The sequence below is a fragment of the Giraffa tippelskirchi genome, chromosome 1, assembly GCF_054371585.1.
Source record: "Giraffa tippelskirchi isolate mGirTip1 chromosome 1, T2T-mGirTip1v1.2.pri, whole genome shotgun sequence".
Taxonomy (NCBI): domain Eukaryota; kingdom Metazoa; phylum Chordata; class Mammalia; order Artiodactyla; family Giraffidae; genus Giraffa; species Giraffa tippelskirchi.
In genome coordinates this window covers 44643119-44667390 of record NC_137275.1, presented here as the reverse complement: position 1 = coordinate 44667390, position 24272 = coordinate 44643119, and the positions used below count along the sequence as shown (strand labels likewise).

Below are 24272 nucleotides of genomic sequence, written 5' to 3'. Positions count from 1 at the left end.
GAATGAAGGAGGTGGCAGAACCCACAATGCCCTTCCTTGGTCAATTACAATTAATCTTCAAATTTTGTTTCAGGAAAGGACCAAGATGTTGGAGGCAGAAACCCTGGCTCTAATGGTGGCAGAAGTCACTCTTCTGGCAAACCACAAGACCAAGGTGTCTCTAGTGGCTCCAGACAGAGGTAGGAGCTCCAATGGGCACAGATAGTAATCACTGCTGGGAGATAAGCCCTGGCAGGGGTGGAAAGTAGGAAAGTGAAAGGGCAGCTGCACTTCAGTCTGGGCTGATGGCCATCCCACATACACTGTGGGGCAGCATGGGTCCCTTCTGATGGGTCAGATTTTGTGCTGTAAGATTGATAAGTATTTCCGGTGTCATTCCTCAATAAAGCAGATCTGTGAATTCAGCCAAAGCAGTACTCGACCCTCTAAGCCAAGTTGTACAGTATGTCCCTTCAGGCCAAGGCCTCCAAAATACCTTCACATGCTATTCCTTTGGGGCCTTTTTCTTTAGTTGGACTGAATGGCTTGTAGGGTCCCCTAACAGCCCTGGTTCAGAGGTAGTCACACAATGAGGGAATCTTAGAGTCATGAATATGTGTGTGCTCAGTCGTGTCCAACTCTTTGCAACCCCATGGACTGTAGCTTGCCAGGCTCCTCTGTCCATGGGATAATATCCAGGCAAGATTACTGGAGTGGGTTGCCATTTCCTTCTCCACTAGAGTGAAGAAGAGACCTTAGATGTGTTCTACTTCAACAACTTTATTTTATAGAAGGGAAAAATGAAGTGCAGAGAGAATTACCTTACTCTTCTGTTCAAATTAAAACTAGAGGCTCTACCAGTTTAAATCTCATTTGGCAGCAATCACTTAAAATGAAAGAATAAGTAATAAACGAATGAAGTAATAAACGTTTATTACTATTACTATTACTATTACTATTTACTTACAAAAAGTAAATTACTATTTACTATTTATTACTATTTACTTACAAAAAGTCTGGAGGGAGGTGATCTCATTCATTTTTTTTCACTGACTCAAAGGTATCACAAAGAGCTAGGCTTCTGCATTGCCATTGAGTTGACTTTTTATCCTTGTGCTTGCTACCTTATGATCACAAGATGGTTGCAACAGCTCCAGGCATATGTCTTCACACAAGTGGTCCAAGCAGAAGAGAATGGGAAAGGAAGAAACTATCTTTCTTTTTAACTAGGTAGAAGGTGATTCCCAAAACCTCCCTCAGAAGACTCCCTTTTATATCTCACTGGTCACTTCTTGTGGCAAAGGAGCCTGGGGAAGTAAATAGGAGAGTTAGGGTTAGCTTAGACCAATCATGAGGCATGATGAAGAGCTAGGCCCATTTCTACCCAGAGCAAAATAGGGTCTTGTTGGTTAGGAAGAAAGAATGATGAGGGAAAGGGATAGTTTCTGAAGGCAACCTGGGGTGTCTGCCACTATTTGCATGGTGGAGGAAATGTAGACTTTGGGTTGAAAAAGACTGGGATTCAAATCTTAGCTCTACTGTTTACCAACTGGGTAACTGTGACTAAGTTCCTTAGCCTCTCTAGGACTCATTTCTCTTTACTTTAAAATGTAAGAAATAGGGCTTCCCTGGTGGCTCAGTGGTAAAGAATCTGCCTGCCATGCAGGAGACATGGGTTCAATCCCTGGCCTGGGAAGATCCACAGGCCCTGAAGCAACTAAGGCCAGTGCCACAACTATTGAGGCTGTGCTCTGCAACCAGAGAAGGCATCACAATGAGAAGCCCATGCACCGCAATCAGAGAATAGCCCCTGCTTGCCTTAACTAGAGAAAAGCCCATGCAGCAACAAAGACCCAAATAAATAAATATTTATATATTAATTATATAAATAAATAATTTATTATTTATGTATTTATAATTTATATAATTAATATATAAATAAATTATTTATTTATATATTAAAAGCATGGCCAAATAAATAAATAAATAAAAATTTTAAAGGCAAGAAATATAATGTATGTACTGACACATAGCTATTACCATAACTATTAATAGTCTATCAAGTACTTTCTCATAATTTCAAGTATTCACATCCTCACCAGTCTTTGAGGTAGGGAGTAATTCCTTTGATTAACCTATCCAAGAGCACATGGGAAGCAGGTGGTACAGCTGGAACTTAGACCTGGAGATGCAAACATCTCTGCCCTCCCCTCAACCCTCCCCATGACGTTCTGATTGTCCAGTGCATGTGGGCCAGTCATTGGAGATAAAGGCCCTTTCAGAAATGCCATCTAAATCCCATTTTTTTGTCTTCCAGAGAGACACACTAAAAGGAAACAAGAAAGGTACAAAGCTCTCAAGGAGTCTAAGGGAGTGTACCCGGGCCCAGGAAGGCCCTGTTCTATTTCAGCGTCACAATCCAGGACCCATATGAGTCAAATAAGACCCCAGAAGAGACTGTTCATTTACACATGGGGGGAGCATGAGCTGGAGATCTGCTCTTTGACCTGCCTGGCATTCATTTCCTAATTATAAGCAACCTGTTTTCACTCCTGGTCCCAGCGATCCAGTGGGGAATCCACATGCTCCAGGGCTGGGCATGTGATCTACACCTGATCAATCATCATTTTCTATCCTCTTGGTCGAGATGATCGCCTTTAGGTTGAGACTATAACCCAAGCCAGGACAATGAGACTCAATCCTGGAACTTTCGCTGGAGATACTGGGAGGGAGGTTGTCTGTTTGAGCTGAGAGTTGCACGCTGTGTGGCTGAGCTCAGCCTTGAGCTTCTAAGGAAAGGCACCTGGCTAGAGCCTACCTGGGAAAGAAAACAGGCAAGAGAGGAGAAGCCGGCCTGGGACCTGTGGACTTATGAACACTGTTGGAGCCTATGAACCCATATGTTCAGCCATACTTGAACCCCCCCAAGTCTACCCTTGGATTTTCTGAGCAGTTACACAAGCTTAGAAATTTCATTTTGATCCTTAAGCCAGTTTAAATGGAGTTTCTGTCATTTTTTTTTCCTGTAGAAAGTATCCTGACTACTTCGAAAAGAAAGCTTCTTCTCCTATCGTCCCTAGATAAAATGAAAACCGTTCCACTAGCCTTGCTCCTTTGTTCCGTAGCTGAGACCAGCCCTGCTCTCTCAGCTAAACATCACGGATTATTCTTCAGCATCACAGACTGACACTGTGATGACCCCATCTCCAACAATGACCTCAGGACTGAGGGATTTCGGTTTGAGTGGGAGACAGCTGTGAGCAGAGGCTTTCCATGGAAAAGATTCAGCTTTTCCATTGCTTTGCTGACTCAAGCTTTCTATGGAAATCGCTCTTCATCATTGTAAGCAATCAGACATCCGCTGTGACATTAAGCCAGTTTCCTACTATATAAACCATCAGTGGGGCACTACTATCCACTTTCTCCCCCTGGTACCTGGCTTGTGACTGTTAGCTCATGTTCAATAACTCACGCAGCTGATGAGAAGGAAAAGTTGAAGTTTTGCAGAAATGAGGACAGAGAAGTCCACAAATTTTTACTGACTTCAATTTTCTCACTCAAGTAAGTGTTTAATGAGGTAGAGAGAAAGGTATCATAACAGGTTTGTTGTTATTCTTTGTCAGAGGCCTTCCAGAGGGAGTAAAGCCATTTGTTCCACAGCACAGCCGAGAGAATCAAGTCATTTCAGGTGTCTGGTCTGTCTCCAGAGGGGCTGGATCTGTGTGCTCATACTGACCTTTCATCACCATAGGAAGGTCACCCCCTGGGGGCTTAGTGGAGGCAACTTTTAAATCTAGCATTTGTCTATAAATGTGCTTTAGTTTTCACCTCTCCCTCTTCAGCACCTCTCTGCCTGCAGTTTTCCTCACATCTATTCTAATGGGAGGACAGGAATGAGTGGGCACAGACAAGACCTGATCCCTGGGATCTGGCAGGATTTGCTTTGGGGATGTGTACACGCCTATCTACAGGGCTTCCCTGGCGGATCAGACAGTAAAGAATCTGCCTGAAATGCAGGAGACCTGGGTTTGATCCCTGGGTCGGGAAGATCCCCTGGAAAAGGGAATGGCAATCCACTCCAGTATTCTTGCCTGGAGAAATCTATGGACAGAGGAGCCTGGCGGGCTACAGTCCATGGGGTTGCAAAAAAGTCAGAAATGAAGAACGACTAAGCACAACACACACATGCATATCTTACTCTCTTTTCTATGCCCTTTCAACCCTCAGCCTTGGCTGTTCTATTCTTATATTTGACCCCTGGAGACTTCCCTAACGGTCCAGTGGTTGAGACTCTGAGCTTCCAATGCAAGAGACATGGGTTTGATCCCTGGCTGGGGAACTAAGATCCCACATGATGGGTGATGGAGCCAAAAAGAAAAAAACAAACAAAACAAAACATCCTTAGATTTGACCCAGAACCTAACTCTTCTGCACGTATGACAGTGCCTGACACATAGTAGCCATGCAATCCAGGCTACCTTGATGCACAGCTCCAAAGGCCCCATTTGTATTTATTTTACATGGTGCTCCAGTGGTGCCATTTATATGGAAAACAATGTGAATGGGCTCCCTGGAATCAGGCAACTCAGTGACTACATTCAATATAGTTTGCTGATGAATAGACGAATGAATGAAAGAAATCTTAGTTGGTCGTGCTTTGGCTTTTTTCCTTTGATACCCAAGGTTCTCCTTTTCACTAAAATTCTATTCACAGATATTGACTGGATGGCATCAGCCTCTAGATTAATCCTGTTCCCACACCTAGCTGCTTTCCATTTAAGAAATGTGATTGCTTGTTTTAACTTCCGGACAAGTTCCACTCCAGCAGTCACCTCTTCAGGGTTCTTGGCCTGTACTCCTCTCCCCATCTCTCTTTTATTCCCACTTGATTTAACTTATATGCAGAGTACATCATGAGAAACGCTGGGCTGGAAGAAGTACAAGCTGGAATCAAGATTGCGGGAGAAATATCAATAACCTCAGATATGCAGATGACACCACCTTTATGGCAGAAAGTGAAGAAGAACTACAGAGCCTCTTGATGAAAGTGAAAGAGGAGAGTGAAAAAGTTGGCTTAAAGCTCAACATCCAGAAAATGAAGATCATGGCATCCGGTCCCATCACTTCATGGGAAATAGATGGGGAAACAGTGGAAACAGTGTCAGACTTTATTTTGGGGGGCTCCAAAATCACTGCAGATGGTGATTACAGCCATGAAATTAAAAGATGCTTGCTCCTTGGAAGGAAAGTTATGACCAGCCTAGACAGCATATTAAAAAGCAGAGACATTACTTTGTCAACAAAGGTCCGTCTAGTCAAGGCTATGGTTTTTCCAGTAGTCATGTATGGATGTGAGAGTTGGACTCTAAAGAAAGCTGAGCACCGAAGAACTGATGCTTTTGAACTGTGGTGTTGGAGAAGACTCTTGAGAGTCCCTTGGACTGCGAGGAGATCCAACCAGTCCATCCTAAAGGAGATAAGTCCTGAGTGTTCAACGGAGGGACTGATGTTGAAGCTGAAACTAATACTTTGGCCACGTCATGCAAAGAGTTGACTCATTGGAAAAGACCCTAATGCTGGGAAGGATTGGGGGCAGGAGGAGAAGGGGACGACAGAGGATGAGATGGTTGGATGGTATCACTGACTCGATGGACTTGAGTTTGGGTAAGCTCCGGGAGTTGGTGATGGACAGGGAGGCCTGGCGTGCTGTGATTCATGGGGTCACAAAGAGTCAGACACGACTGAGTGACTGAACTGAACTGAACTGATCCTGCATGTGGACTTTTGCTCCTGGAATGTCAAGGCCCCAGTATCAGTGGTTTTAGCTTCTTTGTTTCTTATGGAAAAGTAAATGTCAGAAATGGACCAGAAATCAAGTTACCCATTAAACCATGGTCACTTTTTTTCTACTAATGTTGTTCTTTATTTTTTTTAAGGTGATACTCTTTTTTGTTTTATTAATGTTTATTGGAGTATAGTTGTTTTGCAATGCTATGTTAGTTTCAGGTGTACAGCAAAGTGAATCCATTATATGTATACATATAGCTCCTCTTTGTTTGGATTTCCTTCCCATTTAGGTCACCACAGAGCATTGAGTGGAAACCCTGTGCTATACAGTAGGTTATCATTACTGTGGTCCATTTTTGACATTAACTATGGTCTCAATGTTTCTTCTCTCATTTCCTTTGCTTCCTTAAACCCTACTGTGCTAGCACCTTGTGCCTTTTGGGACCATGGGGTTCCCTGTTGGGTTTGGGCACCAGAACAAGTGTAAATGCCCTGCCTGCTGGCTTCCAAATGCTTCTATCTTCTGGCTACATCTTACTCACCCAAGCCGAGTTCCCACTCCATCCTGGCACAATTCCTTCATCAGGGCAGCCTCTTCTACCCCTCTCCACGATGCCACATTCATTCCTCCTTTAAATGCCCTCTCTTATCCAAAGCTCACTCACCGCTCAACGTCCAGCTCCACTTCCAATTCTTTTAAGAATCCTCCTCTGGCCACTCCAGCACTATTGATCTTCCTCTTTCTCTTTAAGTACAACTTGACACTCTTTGTATGCATCCCAATATATCACCCATTCTTTCCTCTGTAAATCTTGCCTCCCTAACCAGACTACACATTCCCTGAGAGCAGGAATCATGCCAAATTATTTCAGTGACCTTCACATGGCACCCCACACATGACAGTTTAAACAAATAAACCGATCCTACTTCATATTTAAATACCTAGTATGTCTGATGTATCTTCTTCCGTTAACATTTGAAAAAGCACCAGTTTTTTCAAACTTTCAGCATCACGTTGATGAGGACAATTGAACATATGTTTGCCAGGATGCAGAACAAACTAGAATACTCTCCTCTGAACCCCTGCTGAAGCTTGTTACCTGTACATAATGGTCACATGGGAAGAACATACGAAACAATCAGAGGGTCTATGAATGACTAAACACTCAAGTGGGGCTGCGGCATTTGTCAACAGCCACCAGTGTTCAGCAAATGTGCTTCTGGTCACTGAGCACCGGGCCTATTGTGAGGGATTATCTCTGCTCTGAATAGGGCTGATGTTATATAATAGAAGGACAGGAGGTGGAAAAAGAAATAGATGAATGCCACTTTTCCTTTTTTAAAGTACCTTGCAGAGTACCTGGCTTACAGTTGGAGTTAAATGGAATTTCACTCCATAGACCCATTTCTAAGTATCCAGTCCCCCAGTACTGGTGGGGCATTGGTTCCAGCAGGCCCCTCAGTGGCCAAAATCCGCAGATGCTCAGTCTTCCCTCTGTTTCTGTGGGTTTTGCACCCATAGTTGTGGAGGGCTGACTATAGTCTCTTTTTCAGACCTTGAGACTTCTGGGCAAAATGAAGAGGTAGTTGAACTGAATGCTTAAGTTAAATTCAAGAAGTGATACTCTTTCCTCTTCCCACCCTGGGAATAAGCTGAAAGTCTTTGTTTTGTTGTTGCTTTTCTGATGAACCAATCCTCCACTTTCTGGGCTCTGATCCTAAATTGACACAGTAACTCCCTGGTCACATCCCAGCCTTGTATTTGTGGCTGGGAAATGCTCTTACCCTGGTGGGTTACATGAGAAGCCATTTTTAAATACATATGAGAAGTCATTTTTAACAGCTGCAACTCCTACTACACCACACACCGAACACACACACACACACACACACACACACAGAACTTGGGACTTCAGTCTTTCCCCAGTCAGCTGCCCTCTTCATCCTTGCATTTCACATATTCCTTTCCAAATATAAAGCCCCTCCACCTGCAAGTTGCACAGAAGATGAACAAGCAAGATGAAGGCTGAGGATAGAGGGGACTTGGCCCCAGGGAGGTGGGACAGTACTGAGAGGTGGGCAGCAGGTTGTGGGTGGAGGGGCTCTGGAGCCAGACTGTCTGGGTTCAGACATTGCCTTTCCCACTTTTTACCTATATCATCTTGAGTAAACTGCTGAGCTTTTCTGGGCCTGTCGTTAAACGAGGAGACAACAGTATCACCCTTGTCTTATGGGTTTGTGGCGACAATAACCTGACTCAATACATATGGAGCACTTGGAACCGTGCCTGTGATGTGGCCTATGCCTAATCAGTATTAATTATCATTGTCAGGGAAGGCACATGAGTCCCTTCAGGACCAAGCTAAGACCCACATGAGACAATAAATGATAGAAAGCCACATTGGACTTGTTCTTGCACAAAATCTCCTTTATTCATTAATTTTAATCAGCAACTATTTACCAAGACCTGCTTTCCCAGTGGCTCAGTTGATACAGACTCCGCCTGCAATGCAAGAGACCCGGGTTTGATTGCTGGGTTGGGAAGATCCCCTGGAGAAAAAAATGGCAACCCACTCCAGTATTTTTGCCTGGGAAATCCCATGGACAGAGGAGACTGGTGGGTTACAGTCCATGGGGTCACAAAAGAGTCAGACACGACTTAGCAACTAAACCACCACCAGTATGTGCCAGACACTTGCCAGGCACAGAGAATACAGTTCTGGCCCCTGTGAGCTTATGGTCCAACCTTCTTGTCTCTGCACAGACTAGAGGCTGGCTGTGCAGCATGGGGACTGGCCACCAGGAAGGTCCGAGAGTCACTCACCATTACTCTCTCCCTCCTCACAGAAAACCTGCCCATCCAAATCCCAGATAAACTCACTTCCTTAGCTCCCTGAGATGCCATATCCCTTTCTCTGCTTCTCCTTACCCGCGTGGAATGTTGTTGCTTGAGCCACACCCCCCATATTCCTGTTTTCTTTTTAGCTGGTCCTTTGGTTTCTGAAGCCTTTCAGTGGATTTGACTTGCCCGTTGTGTCCTCCTTGAGCTATCCTCACTACCACCCTGTCATTTCCTCGTCCTCTCCCCAAGTCTGGGCCATTGGCCTCAATTCTGCTTCCCAAGCCCATAGTCAGCCACCCGTAGTACCCTCTCCATCTTCTCCACCTGATAGTAACCTCTGACTGCAAAGCCATCCTCTTAGTCCAAAGCCACCCTCATAGTCTGTCTCCTGGCATCATTGGAAACAGTGAGCCAAGGCTGAGTCAGAGCCAGGAGCAGCCTTGGAGCCTGCCTCACCTCGGGAAGTCCTTCTCCATCTGTGTTCTCCTCCCTACTCTCCTCCCTGTGCCCACTCTGGTCCTGACTCCCCCACCATTCCCATCCACAGTTCTAGCTTCCTAGGCTGTCTTCACCACCTCCTTTCTCATTCCACAGAAAATGCACAGATTCTTTCATCTGTTCACTTTTCACAATACCTATAAGTGTTAGTGGGCTTCCCTGGTGCTTCAGATGGTAAAGAATCCACCTGTAATGCAGGAGACCCAGGTTTGATCCCTGGGCTGGGAAGATCTCCTGGAGGAGGGTATGGCAACTCACTCCAGTATTCCTGCCTGGAGAACCCCTTGGACAGAGGAGCCTGGCGGGCCACCAGTCCATGGGATTGCAAAGAGGTGGATACGACTGAGCAACTGGGCACGAACATGAGTAAGTGCGAGGATGTTCTATGTGCCTGCTTCTGGGCTCTGGAGACGGAGCAACAAAGAACAGCACGTCTCTACTGCGTGGAGCTTACACTCCAGTGTGGAGAGTTGGACAATAAACAAGCAAGTAGTGTAGCATGAAGGGTGAAGGATACAGCACGCTGCAGCATATTCCAGTGGCCCTGGGCCTGGCGGGTGAACTAGGGAGGAAAAATGAAGGAACAGGACAGGTCATGCCACAGAAGGGCCTCCTGTAGGTCAAGGCTGTTTCATAATAATGAGAGAGAAGCTGCTTAGGGCTCCTTTGAGATGCTGCTTGGCCAATTTGAGGAATTCCCTGAGCCGGCTGCTGTACGGCACAACTGCCTGGGAATTATTCTCCATGTTCTTGGTGTGTGTGGTTCTGGGTGGGCGCCATGACCTCAGGGAGCCGGCCACATTCTGCCCTAGGATCAGAGCGGGTCTGCTTGATAAGCACTACACTGGCTGGTCCAAAAGACCTGATTCCACCTCTTGCCTGCAGATAGGGAGAGAGGAATGCCTTGGCTGGATGTTTTGACAAATAAACCCAAGAAAGGCTTTATTCAGCCTCGCTGTTTGCAGCCTATCTCCACATTTAGGTCCAGGTAAAGAGGGATTTGAGGGAGGATTTGACTGAAATGTAAATAGACTTGTGTGTGCTAAGTCACTTCAGTCGTGTCTGACTTTTTGCGATCCCATGGACTGTAGCCAGCCAGGTTCCTCTGTCCATGGGATTCTCCAGACAAGAATACTGGAGTGGGTTGCCAGGCCCTCCTCCCAGATGTCTTCCTGATGCAGGGATCGAGGCTGCATCTCTTATGTCTCCTATATTGGCAGGTGGATTCTTTACCACTAGCACTACCTGGAAAGCCCATTGTCAATGGACTACTTCCCAATAACTGATTATGGTATGATCCAGGCTGGAAAATTAGTCTGCGTCATTCTCATAATGAAGATATAAAAGTATTAAACCTTTATAATTTTCAGAGCATTTGCATATGCCTAATCTCGATGGATATTCAACATATATATGGCACAAAAACTGTTATAATTTATTTACTATTGAGCTAAACATATTTTTTAGTTAATATGGGAGTACACATTCTTTAGGTGCTTCCCTGGTGGCTCAGCTGGTAAAGAATCTGCCTGCAGTGCAAGAGATCCAGGTTCAGTTCCTGGGCCTGGAAGAGCCCCTGGAGGAGGGCATGGCAACCCACTCCAGTATCCTTGTCTGCAGAGTCCTGTGGACAGAGGAGCCTGGAGGGCTACAGTTTACAGGGTTGCAAAGAGTCAAACACAACTTAGTGACTAAACCACCACCACCTATTCTCTGCAAAAAAAAAAAAAAATTAAGTCGTTGTTGTTTGCTTTTAGAGCAAGGTAATAACTGTCTCAAGCTACACTGGCGTTTTCCTAGCTTGACAAATGCTAAGGTCATGGAGCGGCTAGCTTTACATTCCACATGAATTAATAATGGACTTCACACAACATTCCCGGCAGAGATGGCCCAGCATACCAAGCTTCATGTTCCTCAGGCTTGGAATGTGTAATTCCTCTATGAGCTACATTCTGGTGTGTGAAGCTCTATTTTGGGACTAGGTTGTTTCTTTATATAGAAACCAGTACCCTTGTCAAATCAAGTGAGTACATGAGTCATTTGTGCATTTCCTAAAAGTGATCGCATCACGTTTTTCTCATCTGTTATCCATTTTCTTTTTTAATCAGAAGGGAGATGCATTAACAATGCAAATATCTTGGTGCAAATCCTAAACTCTCATAGAGTTCTGTTGGAATGAAAATGTTTTCTTATTTTTTGGCAGTGACTGAATTTCATGCTTGTTTAAGAAATGATCACATCACAATTTATATTTCATGAACCAAATAACTTACCTATCTTGGCTAACCTGGGGCCCCGTTTCTATAATTCACAGTATGTGATATTTTAGACACTCCCGACTGGCCTGAGCCAGAGATGCTAATTAGGGCTTAGAAAGTATGTGACGGTTCCTGTGATTTTGAGAGCCAATTAAAGCAGTGAGAATCAGTAGCTGTAGCCCCAAACAAGACTTTGGTCCTGTTAATTCCACCATCCAGGTGATCTGGGATTGAAGGGAGGTAGAAGTTTGTTCTCTCATAACATGGATGGATATTCATGAAGTTTTAATTTCCTTTAACTTCTCATCTCACCTTATGCTTAGAAGCTGAGGCTGTGGGGAGAGGCTTTGCCTTCTCTGCAAAGACAAATAAGGATGACTAAAGTGTTCTGAGGTGACCTTTTAAGCACCCTAAGAAAAGTTAGAGGGCAAATATTAGGTGTGTCCAATCTGCTTAGGAATTTGGAACCAATGATTCTACTAAACAATTGGCTCAATTGTCTGATTCTTTCTGAACCATTTCTGCTTGTGTTTATCACCTGATCCCAGAATCCTGTCAATATCCCAAGAGCATCACTCCTGCAGGACCAATTCTTATTCCTCTTGGCTCCTTAGTCTTCTGGGCAAATGATGGGTTGGAGAGAGAAGGGGCAGAATCCTTGTATGCTTGCAGGATTCTTTGCACTGGAGAAAAGAAGAAAACGATCTCAGAGAAAATTAACACTGTCTAGTGCCAATATTGTAAGACCTTTCATTTAACTAAGGGAACCTGAATCATGGCTTTATTAATAATGCACTGCTGGAACTAATAATATGCAGTCCTAATAATTAGGAACTAATGCAGTCAGTTCCTAATGCTCAATGTTTTAAAAGGCTTTGGGAAAATGCGCCCTGTGAGTTTTCTTACTCTCCATGAAAACACAGTGGAAATTCACTAGCTGCTCTAAGTAATGTTTAAAACTTGAATATATTCTGAGTATTGTCATCAACACGTGTATGCTAAGTTGCTTCAGTCATGTTCGACTCTTTGCAACCCTATGGACTATAGCCCGTCAGGCTCCTCTGTTCATGGGATTCTCCAGGCAAGAATATTGAAGTGGGTTGCCATTCCCTTCTCCAGGGGATCTTCCTGACCCAGGGATTGAACCCTCATCTCTTATGTCTCCTGCATTGGCAGGTGGGTTCCTTACCACTAGCGCCACCTGGGAAGGTCCACTGTCATCAGATTACTTATCAAATAGGTCTTCTGTGTTGCCAGAAAAAAACCGACTTAGGCTATTAAGATATAAATCATTGAGAGGAGAAGAAATTCTCCAATTTTGCCCTAAAGGACAAGGAGGATTATCTCCACTTTTTCTTTTACCTTCACTTTATGTACTACATTGAAGTAGAGAAAGAGAGTGGAGGAAGCCTTCCAGAATAAGAAAGATAAAATCTGGTTGGGCAGCAAAGGATTATAATTGTAGAACACTAGTTCTTCTTTCTCCCTGAGTGTGGAAAGGGGGGTGGGGAGTGTGGGTCATTTGCTACCATAGAAACCAACCAAGGTATGTAGAGGGGAGGGAAGGCCCATTTGAGGAACTTAAAGATCTTAACTTTCTTTTTCAAAGTTAAATTGTTCTGGTCAATAGGTAATCTTTCTAATGGCAAGAGGTATGTGTATGTGTATGCATGTATCCTTTTTATTTGATTTCCAATCTGCCTTCCCTCCTTTATCTCTTGAGCTTAGTAATTCTTTCAGTCCAGCCTCTGCTAAAGAGAAGGCTGACAATTAAAAAAAATCCCTGTGCCCCCACTGTGTACCAGGCATGACTCTCTGCGGTGGAATGCACAGAACTGCAAGACATTCAACACACAGAGCACAGAGCCATTGGGTGAAAACCCTCTATTACGCTTACTTCCCTCTGGTGCTATTTCCACATTCAGAAAGCTCTTAGAAAATGAGCAGCTCAAAATGAATTCTCTCCCCTCTTTCATCCAGATGCTGCTTCTGAGCCATGGTTCTTAATTTTTAAAATAGAATGACTGAAACGCTATTACAAGTCGTCCTCAGTGAAGATGCAGGAGACTCGCCTCCGGTGGGTTTCTTGTTCCTTTACACAACCCTGCAGAGGCGAGCACCTTTCCTCTTCCCTTATTCAGTCCTTTAGTCCTTTCCAAATACCATGGAAGGCTTAGGAGCCATGGATCGGGTGTTTGGAAAGCTGGTGAGGATGCCAATGTCTGCTTTTCAGGATGGAGGGTCTATTCCCCTTGTCCCTTAATCTGGGTGGGTTCTGGCACTGACCAATATAGCTGAAGTGATGCTGAGCCAGTTTCTGTGCACAAACCTTACAAGACTGACAGCTTCTGCTTCCTTTCTTAGAATACTCCTTCTAAAGGAAGCCACTCACCATGCTGTGAGGGAGCCTGAGCTAACCACACTGAGAGGCAAGATAGAGAGAGAGATACTGGCCAGTCCCCAGCTGTTTCAGCCATTCCAGCTGAAATGCAGAGATGTCAGTGAAGAAGCCATCTCAGACGTCCAGCCCAGATGAGGCTTCAGATGACTCCAGCCCAGCTGCTATCTGACTGCAACAACACGAGAGACCCCAAGGGAGAACCACCCAGCTGAGCACTGTCAACCCACAGAACCGTGAGACATGAAGGCTGCGGCTGGTTTACTGAGCAGCAACAGAAAACTGCAGTGGGAAGTAATGATGGCATCTACCTTTTAGGACTGTCACGAAGGAAAAAGGAGATTTTTGCTTGTTAAATCCCTAACCTGCAGCCTGGAATAAAACCAACCTTCGATGTACATGAATTCTCCTGCCCCTTCCTCTTCCTTTATATTAATTCTATGAATTTCTGAGAAGGGGTAACTCTCAGTGTCATGGTCTGAGGCAGGGTGGGGTGGAGGTGTTTGGAATCTGAAGAGCTTTCCCCCGTCTTTTCTTTTTCTTCTTTCTTTCCTTTCTGTGTTCTTTAAAGCACAGTCAGATCATTTAGACCTAAAATAAGAATACCAAATTCAGCCTTTGTGTTTCAGACAGAAAAATCATAGGCTTGGTACAGGCTCATGGTACTGAAAAATCAAGCTCCAGAAGCTAAAATGATTCAAAGCAAATTTCCCCTTGACAACTTTTGTATGTGTGTGTGTGTGTGTGTGTGTGTGTATAAAAAACAGTTAAACAAAAACTCTATAGAGTACACAATTATTTTACCATGTAAGCTTGATAGAATTACCGCCTTTTTGGGGGGCGGGTGTTGAAAAGTACATGGTTACCTGTAATTACAGTCTTTCTAAGTTTGATTTTATGGCAAAAAAACAGCACGTTTCTTTGGAGTGTCTATGAACAGCAAAATTCAAGTTTGAGTTAAACCATACAGAAAAACATAGTGCATTTTAGATATATCTTTTCCCTTCGGACTCAAATGGCTGAATTTCTGTCATTCTTGAGACCTCCCTAGAAGCCAACCTTTCCTTGTGTTTATGGCTAAGGTTGTGTGTCTTACTAATTATGTTGCCTTTTCTAGCAGACTTGCTGTCAAACACTTGAGATTACTCTCCTGTTTTGTCCTTGAGTTCCTGCAAACACCTAAACCGTGACAGGCCAGAGAGTTCATCTCAGCGTCTGAACTGGGTCAGCATCATAAATTCTGCCACATACCTGGTCAGTGAAGTCAAGGTTGGAAGGGGGAGTTGAACTAGATGCCTGACATGCGCAGATAAGGGAATTGGTTTACTTTACTTTTACGTTTTATCCTTTAACGTGGGTGTGGACACAGTGCCATGGTGTTTGCTCTCATATGCCTCTAGGATAAAAGCCTCTGGAAGATTTGGGGGCCAGCAAGGTTAGGGGGGTGGTGAGGAGCGGCGGTGAGATGGGGGGATGGGTAAGCGGTCAGCCTGAGTGTCTGGTGACATTGTGCAGCAGTTCCAGCTACAGAACGTTGCTTGCATGGGGAATTCAGATGCCTTTCCTTGGTGAGGACGTGAGGGGTTGGAGCTTGGGATTTTATGAGCGCAAACTGGCATCAAGTCACTTAACTGACCTTGCCATTTCTCATAACCAGAGACTAAGTTCAGATGCTTTTTGCCTCCCAATCTGGTCAGTATCCCGAGACAGCTGGGGCAACCGTTTCTTTCCTTTTCACAGCTACGGGAGGAGGAGTGATGTGTGTGAGGCGCTAGAAAGCTTGTTCTATAATTACTTCTAGATTTGCCTCTGGGTGTGCTGTACACGCACCCGACCATATGTGTGTTCACGTGAGCTTGTCACTCGGCCAACACGAGGTAGAACAAGAAGGGTGACTTTATTCCCTCCCCCACCCCCCCAGCCAAAGCCAACATCAAAGTGGGAGTGGGTACCGGGTCTTTCAACAGATTGCCATTGTAGTCAAATCTGTGATGCCACCCCGGATGCACCCGAGTCAATGTCTCCCAAATTTAGGAGACAAGCACGCAGCTGGACAGCCAGACGAGCGACCCCGAGTGCTCACACCCTAGAGGCCCCGACCGCATGGGCGCAGGTTCCCTGAGGGTGGGCGGGGCTGGGCCCAGAGGTCCTCAGGCTGCAGGGAGTAGGCGGGCGGGCTGGGCATCGGGGCGGGTGCAGATGCCTAGGAAAGCTCATGCGGGACCGGGGCGGCGCTCTTGCGGGCAGGCAGGCAGACAGGCTGCAGACATCTCCCCACCGCCGACCTCAGATCCAGCCCCTCTTCCCGGAACCGAGGCGCCCCCAACCCCACAGCCACAGCATCTGCCCCGTGCCTGCGCAGCGGGACCTACGCCCGCGCCCGGCGCTGTTGTCCCCGGTGCCCGCCATTGGCTGCGCGGTCGCCTCCAGTCCCCTCGTTGTCCCCTCCCAGGCTGCCTGCCCCATTTCCCCCGCGCCTCACGGGGCCCCGCACTGGCTCCAAGAGACCCCAGGGGCGCGGCGCGCGCGGAGCGGCGCCGTGGGCGGGGCCTCGCGCAGGACGCCCCGGGATTGGCCGCAGGAAGCAAGGGGTGGGGCCGGTCGCGGAGAAAACAGCGCGCGCGCAGCCGGGCTGCAGTCCCAGCCGGGAGCCTGAGCCTGCAATAGTTGGCCGCCGCGTCCTCTCCGGTGCTTCCTCCCCCCCTTTCTTTTTCTTTTCTTCTTCTTTTCAACCGCGGAGTCCTCTGCCTGGTCTTCCCGCCGCTGTCGCGCAGCGTGATCCTCTTCCTGCCCTGCAGGTCCCGTGCCCCCCCGTGAAGCCGGGGCCGAAGCGGCGATGCGCCTCATTCAGAACATGTGCACCATCGCCGAGTACCCCGCCCCGGGCAGCGCAGCCGCAGCCGATTGCTGCCTGGGGGTCGCGGGCCGCCGCCTGGTCAAGATCGCCGTGGTGGGCGCCAGTGGCGTAGGCAAGACTGGTGAGTCCTCGCGCTCCGGCGAGAACCCGCTTAACTCTCGGTCTGGAGTTCGGCGGCCCCCGCTTGCAGTTGCGACTAAACCCGGCTTGGGGTAGAGGTTGGAGCTGCAACCGGACTGCCTACCCTCTCCTATTGATCCGCGGTCCCTGGGGAAGGACCTTAGACAACTTCGTTTCCACTACCCCCTCCTTCATCAGATGAAGGAAACAAACTGATCCTAAATGGCTTGACGGCCCTCTACACAACCGACACAACTAGGATTCGAAGTTTTTGGGTTCTTGAATCCCTGGCAGTATCTGGCTCAGGAAGGGGAGTTAGTGAACGTAACCCTTCCTGGAGCTCTTTAAGGTTAGGAAAGACGTTTGTCTGCGGGCAGGCTTAGGTGTGGCTCGGCCGGGCTCGGAGAATGGGGGTGGGCCAAATGACCCTTCCAGCTGGACAGAGCCATAATTCACAATGCCTGCTAGCCCCCTCGTCGTTGTGTCTGGAAGTAGGGTCAGGGAGCTGCAGGGTAGGAATTTCACTTGGTGGCTGGCTTTCCTGGAGAGTTTTTTTTTTGGGGGGGGTTGGTTGGGGGGAGACCAATCTAACTTCTTGTGTCAAAGCTAACCCCCTTTCCTTTCTCTTTTCTGACCTGCAGCTCTCGTGGTCCGGTTCCTCACCAAACGATTCATCGGCGACTATGAAAGAAATGCAGGTGAGGAAATGTATTTGAAGACAGTGCTGTCAGCCTGAACTAGTACTGCTGTTCCCACTTTGTAAGTGTCTACCAGGCAGGTTCCTTCAGAGTGACAGCCAGAGCTCCGGGATCCTGCCACTTCCAACTTTCCTAGCCCCCTCCTGTGTGCCTCCTTCCCATAACTGCCATCTGGCCTCATTCCATTCCAAGCCCATTCATCATTTTATCAAGTGCCTGAAAGTATTCTCCTTGGTATGTTTTAACTATAGGGACCCCAGTTGGAAGCACCCTTTGTACTCAAGAGCCTCTCCCTTCAAAACACTCCTGCAAAAGTCATAAAAAAAGAAAAAAAAAAAAGATGGCCAGCGCCTACCCCCACCCCTTGCCTTCTCTGTTGGCTGCCTTTCAGAGGTGACCTTTTAAAGCAGAGGCCAAAGGAGCGCAGTTGTAAACCTAAAGTTCTCTTTTCTTAACAAAGAAAAATAACTACATGGTAAAATTTTAGCAGGAGAGTTCCTGAATAAATGGTTGGACACCCTTTCAATCCCTGTGATTAAGGATATCCACTGGGGAGGCTTAAGGGCTTTCTACCTATGCTCTGTGAGCAAATTGCTTAATTCCTTAGACCATATGAAGTACCTACAGGGGATTACTTCAAATGTACTATATAAACCGTCCCCAGATAAAGCATGGCAGCCTTCTGCTTTGATGTAGAGTCAGCTATGTTATGTTACAATTTTATTCCAATTGATGATGTTGGCTGTGAATTTACTAACAATATCTGCCCACTAAGCCATTATACCTAATGGCTAAAAAATAAATTGGTGCCAAAGAGTGATAAGTACGAAAATAGAACATTTTTTTTTCAAGGAAATCCTCTAAACATGTAAGTTTTGTTTAAAATTAGACAAGTTTCCAAAAACATAACAAGCTTTGTCCTAGTTTTAATAAACCTGCCTATGCAGGGTTGAAACTGCAGCTGTTTTAAAAAAACATCTGAAATAAGTCCATTAAATAGAATAGACTATAGCTTATTTTGTGCATTGGTTCAGGTTATAATTTCTAAGTAAAAATTATCCTACAATGTTTTTTTTTCCTCCCTACAATGTTTTAAAAGTTGTACAAGAAGGAAGGACATAATCTTTTTTATCCCCCCTTTATAGGTAATCTCTATACCAGACAAGTCCAAATAGAAGGTGAAACCCTGGCTATTCAGGTTCAAGATACTCCAGGTATTCAGGTGAGTGTCTGAGATATGTGACTAAGTCTAAGGGGAGTCTGCTTGGCCACAGAATTGTTCTCCTGTTTTCAAAGTTCCTTGTGCTGAAGAAGGAAGGAAACCTGGGGAGGCAAGTCTAGGCTTTTATATATTGCTTGACACTTCACTTGTATCTGGCTGTTGATCAGTCTTAGCCTAGATGGGAGACTTGGCTAAAGGGGCAGAAATCTTATAGGACGATTTTACTCAGCAGGAAAGACCAAACCAAACACACTTGGATTTGGCAGAATGCCCGTACTAGGGTTTAAAAGGTCAGTTTTTACATTTGTGTTTTTGGCATTAAAAATCAAACATCTAGGTATCGTCTCCAAATCCTCAGAATCACTCTTACACTGTGGAAAGTTACTCTATAGACAAAGAGCCATGCTAGTGTGTATGTGTGTGTGTGTGTTTTCCCTCTTGAACTGGGCAGTTATCCAGGTTTAAATGCTTCCAGCTCCTATCTTTACTTCCCCAGACTTACTGTCTAGCCAGTTAATTTCCCATTTTGTGCAACTACAAAGTCTCTCTGCATGGAGTTCTCTGCAGGTCAATTTTCCACTTGAATGTGGTGAGCTGCTCTGTTATTTATTCCAGCTCCATGCAGCTGGATCAACATATTGTCAAGAAAGCTAAAGTATGGGGGGATAGAAGTTGTTGATGGCCTGAAACCTGGTGTTCTTGCTCAGGGCTCTTTTGAATTCTCTCTGTAGCTGAGCCAGGGCTCTCTCCAGCCCTTGCCCTTCACCTTGCTGTCACTCCTTCTCTTTCAGGTCCACGAGAATGGCCTGAGCTGCACTGAGCAGCTGAACAGGTGCATCCGCTGGGCAGACGCCGTGGTGATCGTCTTCTCCATCACTGATTACAAGAGCTACGAGCTCACCAGCCAGCTTCACCAGCACGTGCAGCAGCTGCACCTGGGCACCCGGCTGCCAGTGGTGGTCGTGGCCAACAAGGCCGACCTCCTGCACATCAAGCAGGTGGACCCTCAGCTCGGACTGCAGCTGGCCAGCATGCTGGGCTGCTCCTTCTATGAGGTGTCTGTCAGTGAGAATGACAATGACGTCTACAACGCTTTCCACGTGCTGTGCAAAGAAGTGAGTCACAAACAGCAGCCCAGTGGCACGCCGGAGAAGCGACGGACCTCCCTCATCCCTCGGCCCAAGTCCCCCAACATGCAGGACCTGAAGAGGAGGTTCAAGCAAGCCCTCTCGGCCAAAGTCAGGACTGTCACCTCCGTCTGAAGCAGGGGTGCTCGAGGGGGTTCGGTCTTCCCGGGAAGGGGTCCGGGGTGATGCAGGAACATTGGATGCTGGCGGTTACTTGTGGTTCCAGGAAGGGCTGGAACGGAGAGGCCAGGAGGGCCTGTTGAACCACTTCAGGAGAGGAAGTGTTGTTCTGAGCAGGGGGACAGAACTGATGTGGCGTGAACGAGCCACCTCTCATGATGCCAAACAGCCTCCACGGCTTTCCCTCTGGAGCGAGGAGGGGTTGGGTGATGGCTTGGGATTTTATTAACTACCTTGTAAATGACAGTCAGTTGTAGATTCACCCAATATATTGATGTGATTTACAGTGGGAATGAAAGAACAGATTAAGCATTCACAGACTTTCCTTTTTTCTTCTTCTTCTTTCTTTTTCTCCCCACAAGAGAAAGAATTGACTTTATTATACAAGTATGTGTCTCTGGAATACTCTTCCTTATAGAATGACTTTAAACCTGAAGGATACTCAGATTTCTTATTTTTTTTTTTTTTTTGAAGAAAAAGAAGAAAATGCTACCTCCACCCTACTAGAAAGAGTGGAGTTTATGGGCCGAATGTTATATATGCAGACGTGTGTAAGCTTCTGGGCTCAGACACAGTATGAGGATGCTGAGTTGGGAACATGTTGGCTGGTTAAGAGCACAAACTATTCAGCCCCAGACTTTTGAATAATTGTGAGGCTGTATAATTTTTTTTCTTTTTTCAGATCGTTGCATCAGGTACAGAAAAACAAAATGTGTCCAATTGATTTTGGTGTGATTTGTGTAAACACAGCAATGACGCTGGGTTGTTTCCAGACCTGGCTGAGTTGTGGCTTAACTGTGGAAACACTATCTTACAGCAAGTGAACAGATGCAGGGGCGACTGCTGAATCCCCTACACAAATGCACTTTAAAAAGCCACTCATGCTTTGGCTTAAACTGTAATTAATTTATTTTATGTACAATAAAGCTCATTTTAAAAGGGCAGACATCTGACTTGGTCTTGATTGAAATGTTCATCTTTTGTCCTTCAGACTGTATGTCTCAGCACCTAGTGTTTCTCAGGCACATCGAGTGGGCATTCTGCCTTCCTGGGGTGAGCCCTGGAGTCTCCCAACAAACCATGGAGGTGCATTCTATTCTTATCCCTGTTTTACAGATGAGGAAACAAACTTGAAAACAAGTTAGATAACTAGTCAAAGGCCCCGGCCTTTGAGCTTGTAAATTCTGGTTTGCTGCTCTCTAGTCAAGAGTAATACATCTATTCATTTCCTTCCTGATCCTCCAGGGAAACCTGAGACAGATGTCTGGGTCTGTATTTTAAGCTGATAAGAGATGTCCTGGCTAAGCCATGGAAGATCATGCTCCTTCACAAGACCACTGCTTATTATTTGCCCTATTTGGCAAGCCTTCATTGGGTATGCCGCTTTCAAAAAGTGCACATTTTTCTCATGTTGTAGAAGCTCATAGCCATTGATGTGGGGTGGTTCAGGAACCCCTTTTGTGGCACCTGCCCCAGGTGATGTGCTAAAACTCTCATCTGCTTCCACCCGGGCCAGGGAGAACTTTCATACAAGCCAGGTGAGTCACCACCTTTATGGGCACATAATTATACCTTGTATTTGTCTGAGAGTGCTTTCACATATCTGATCTCATGTAACCCTCAGGATAACCCTGTGGGGAGGGCAGAGGGGGAAATACCACTGTTTCTATAGGTGAGAGAAACAGGCTCTGAGTTTAGAGTGATGTCCTTGAGTTCACAGGGCATGAATCAATGTCGTCTGACTATATTCAATGTTCTTACTTCTTCACAGCATTTCATATATGGGCCACTGCTGCATGTATGGGGCCTTGGGACTAAGGGAAGCAGCCATAGTGGAGAGTAGAGGGTCTACTATGGGACAATGCCAGACTTTCAAATCTGTTTTCCCACAGGGTAAATGCCCTGCCTGCTCTTGACAGGGCTTCTGGTTATGCCCTACACCTTCCTTAGGTGGAGGGCAATTTTCTACACTTCAAGCCTAACCTAACCTCTGAGAAGGTATTGGGGGCAGGGAGGGAATGGTGCTCACAGGAGATTCTAAAAACATCTTTCACAGGCAGTGACAAGGATCTCTGACTAGATTCTGCTCACGTTTGGTTTTATTCATCCTATGTGGCTATATTAGTAATGTCCAGTGAGTGAGCAGTTCATCTTTATATACTTAACAATGGTCTTCTACCCATGTTCTGGAAATAAAGATGAGTTTTCCCTGGGGCTTTATCTTGCAGTGGTGCTGAGCAGTGCTGGACGTCCTCTGTTTATGAGCGGTGCCTGGCTGCCTCCGTCTCCATTCCACCTGCTCCAGGAATCTGCAGAGCTCAGGCAGACCGCTCCTCCTCCCTCGTGAGCTGTCCTTCCTGACCTCCTGGCACTTCTCCATTGCCTCTCACTTCCCCACCGCACTGGACTCGGCCTCCTAAACTTCCTTTCAGAAATTCAGGCCGAAAGAGTCTCAGGGTTCTCATCCATCCTGGGGATAATGCTTCGCTGGAGGCCACTCTGGAAGAGAGAAATTGACCCCTGGCTGGAAACCACCTGAGTTCCATTCCTGTCCACTGTCTCAGGCTGACTTGACTATTTACAGTTCTAGAGTACACCATGTTTTCTTCTCACGAATTTATCTTCCTATTTCATTACCTTTGTCCCACTCTTTCATTATATCTCTGAATCCCTCACTTGTTTTTAGTATCTGATCTGAAATCACATGGCACTGAGGATGGTCCCCTCCTACCTAGGTAGGGGATGGCCTCCCTGCCACCTGGGTAGAAGAAGGGAGAGGTGAGTGTGTGTTCAGGGGAGTGAAGAAAGGAATCGGAATTACTGAGCATTTACAGTATGCCAGACTATAATCCATCTCCTTTAATCTTTTGAAGAATCCTGCAAGGAAGGTAATGACAGCACTTCCAGTTTAAAGATGAGAAAACTGAGAGTCGGAGAGATGAAAGCTGGGATCACACAGGCAGTCATTGTTTCTATTGACTGAAAACCTACGTCCCCAGCACTGGAGGGGGATTTGAAATAATTTTCATTCTCCACACCAACCTCACAATCCATCTTTAGTCCCTTCTACAGACGCAGAGAAGGGAGGCTCAGAAAAATGAGCTCCTAAGTGGCAGATTCAGATTCAAGACTCCACCTAGGTCTGCCTGATGCCCAGACGCCAGGCAGCCTGCTCACGACTTCACAGATCAGGCTCCTCTAAGCAAGCTACCATTGCTTCTCTGTTCCTCTGGCTTGCAGATGTGGGTCCTCCCAGTCTTGGCCCTGTGTTCTTCATCAGGCTTCCCTTAGCCTCCTTGTTGCTACCCCGGGCTTGTGGCTCCTCCCTGGCCCAAGCCTGCCTGGCTGCCAAGGCCACATCTGCTCTTGCCATCAGCCAGCTGCTCACTGGCCTCTAGTCCCAGTTCAGTAATAAAGACGTCCAGGCCAGAGCGGGGGCCAGCATGGCTCACAGCCCGTCTGCCTCAGCACCGGATCCTCGTCTGTAGAGATGTCTGGCTTTCAAGTTTCCTCCCTGCTGCAAATCAAAACCATCCGAACACTTTACAGCCGGCCTGGCACTGAGTTGTGGGCTGAGGTGGCTGAATGCTCCTGGCCTGGGGCTCCCTGTCAGCACCCCGCCACCACCCTGCCTGAATCCCAGGTTCCAGAGCTGTGGGCCTGCCTGCAGTGAGCCCCTCGTGCTGGTAAAAAATGAGATTTCAACATTCACTTTATACCCTGTGGAGGATAAAGCTGTTGCTCAAGCTTGTGGTGAAATCCCTTAGGAATGAGCCCTTGGGTAACTCCGGTGTGGGGTGGCGGTGTGGGGCTGCACAGATGAGTCTCTGCTGGTAAGTCAAGCTGGTGCTTGGAAAAGGCCACTAGAAATTACAGAGCTTTATCTGTTACAATAAATAAACCAGGAGTGAAAACCCACCTTGCTCAGTGCCACAGGCTAGCTGTGTTAGGGATGGGATTCTTCTCTGGCAGCCCTCTCACAAGGTGGGGACCGCTCATTATTACCTGGAGTTTATAGATGGAGGCACTGAGGCCTGGAGGTCTCCACACTGCTGGGAGTGGCGAGCTGGGACTCAAACCCAGACAAGACTGTGGAGCTCTGTTCTAACCACTGCTGCTTCACAGGATGCCAAGAGCACAATTGTTCTCTGCACCCCTCACCCCATCCTCCACCCAGGGCCAGATGTGCTACTTCTGGAGTCCCTGGCTTTTTCCTTATCTGCTGAAGGCCCTTTGCAGGATTTACACCAAGTCTTCATTTTGCTCCTGCTTTTCATTCAAGGAGCAGCACCCTGTCCTGTGCCTC

The 24272-nt window shown here is 46.5% G+C and overlaps 1 protein-coding gene across 1 annotated transcript; it reads left to right on the top strand.

Annotated features, from left to right (window-relative positions):
* The first annotated feature begins 16398 nt into the window (after window positions 1–16398).
* RASL11B (RAS like family 11 member B) lies at window positions 16399–20910 on the top strand. The gene is made up of 4 exons (XM_081515917.1): window positions 16399–16740; window positions 17381–17437; window positions 18583–18659; window positions 19451–20910. The coding sequence occupies exons 1-4, from the start codon at window positions 16599–16601 to the stop codon at window positions 19919–19921; spliced, it is 747 nt and encodes a 248-aa protein (XP_081372043.1). The 5' UTR covers window positions 16399–16598; the 3' UTR covers window positions 19922–20910.
* The last annotated feature ends 3362 nt before the right edge of the window (window positions 20911–24272 follow it).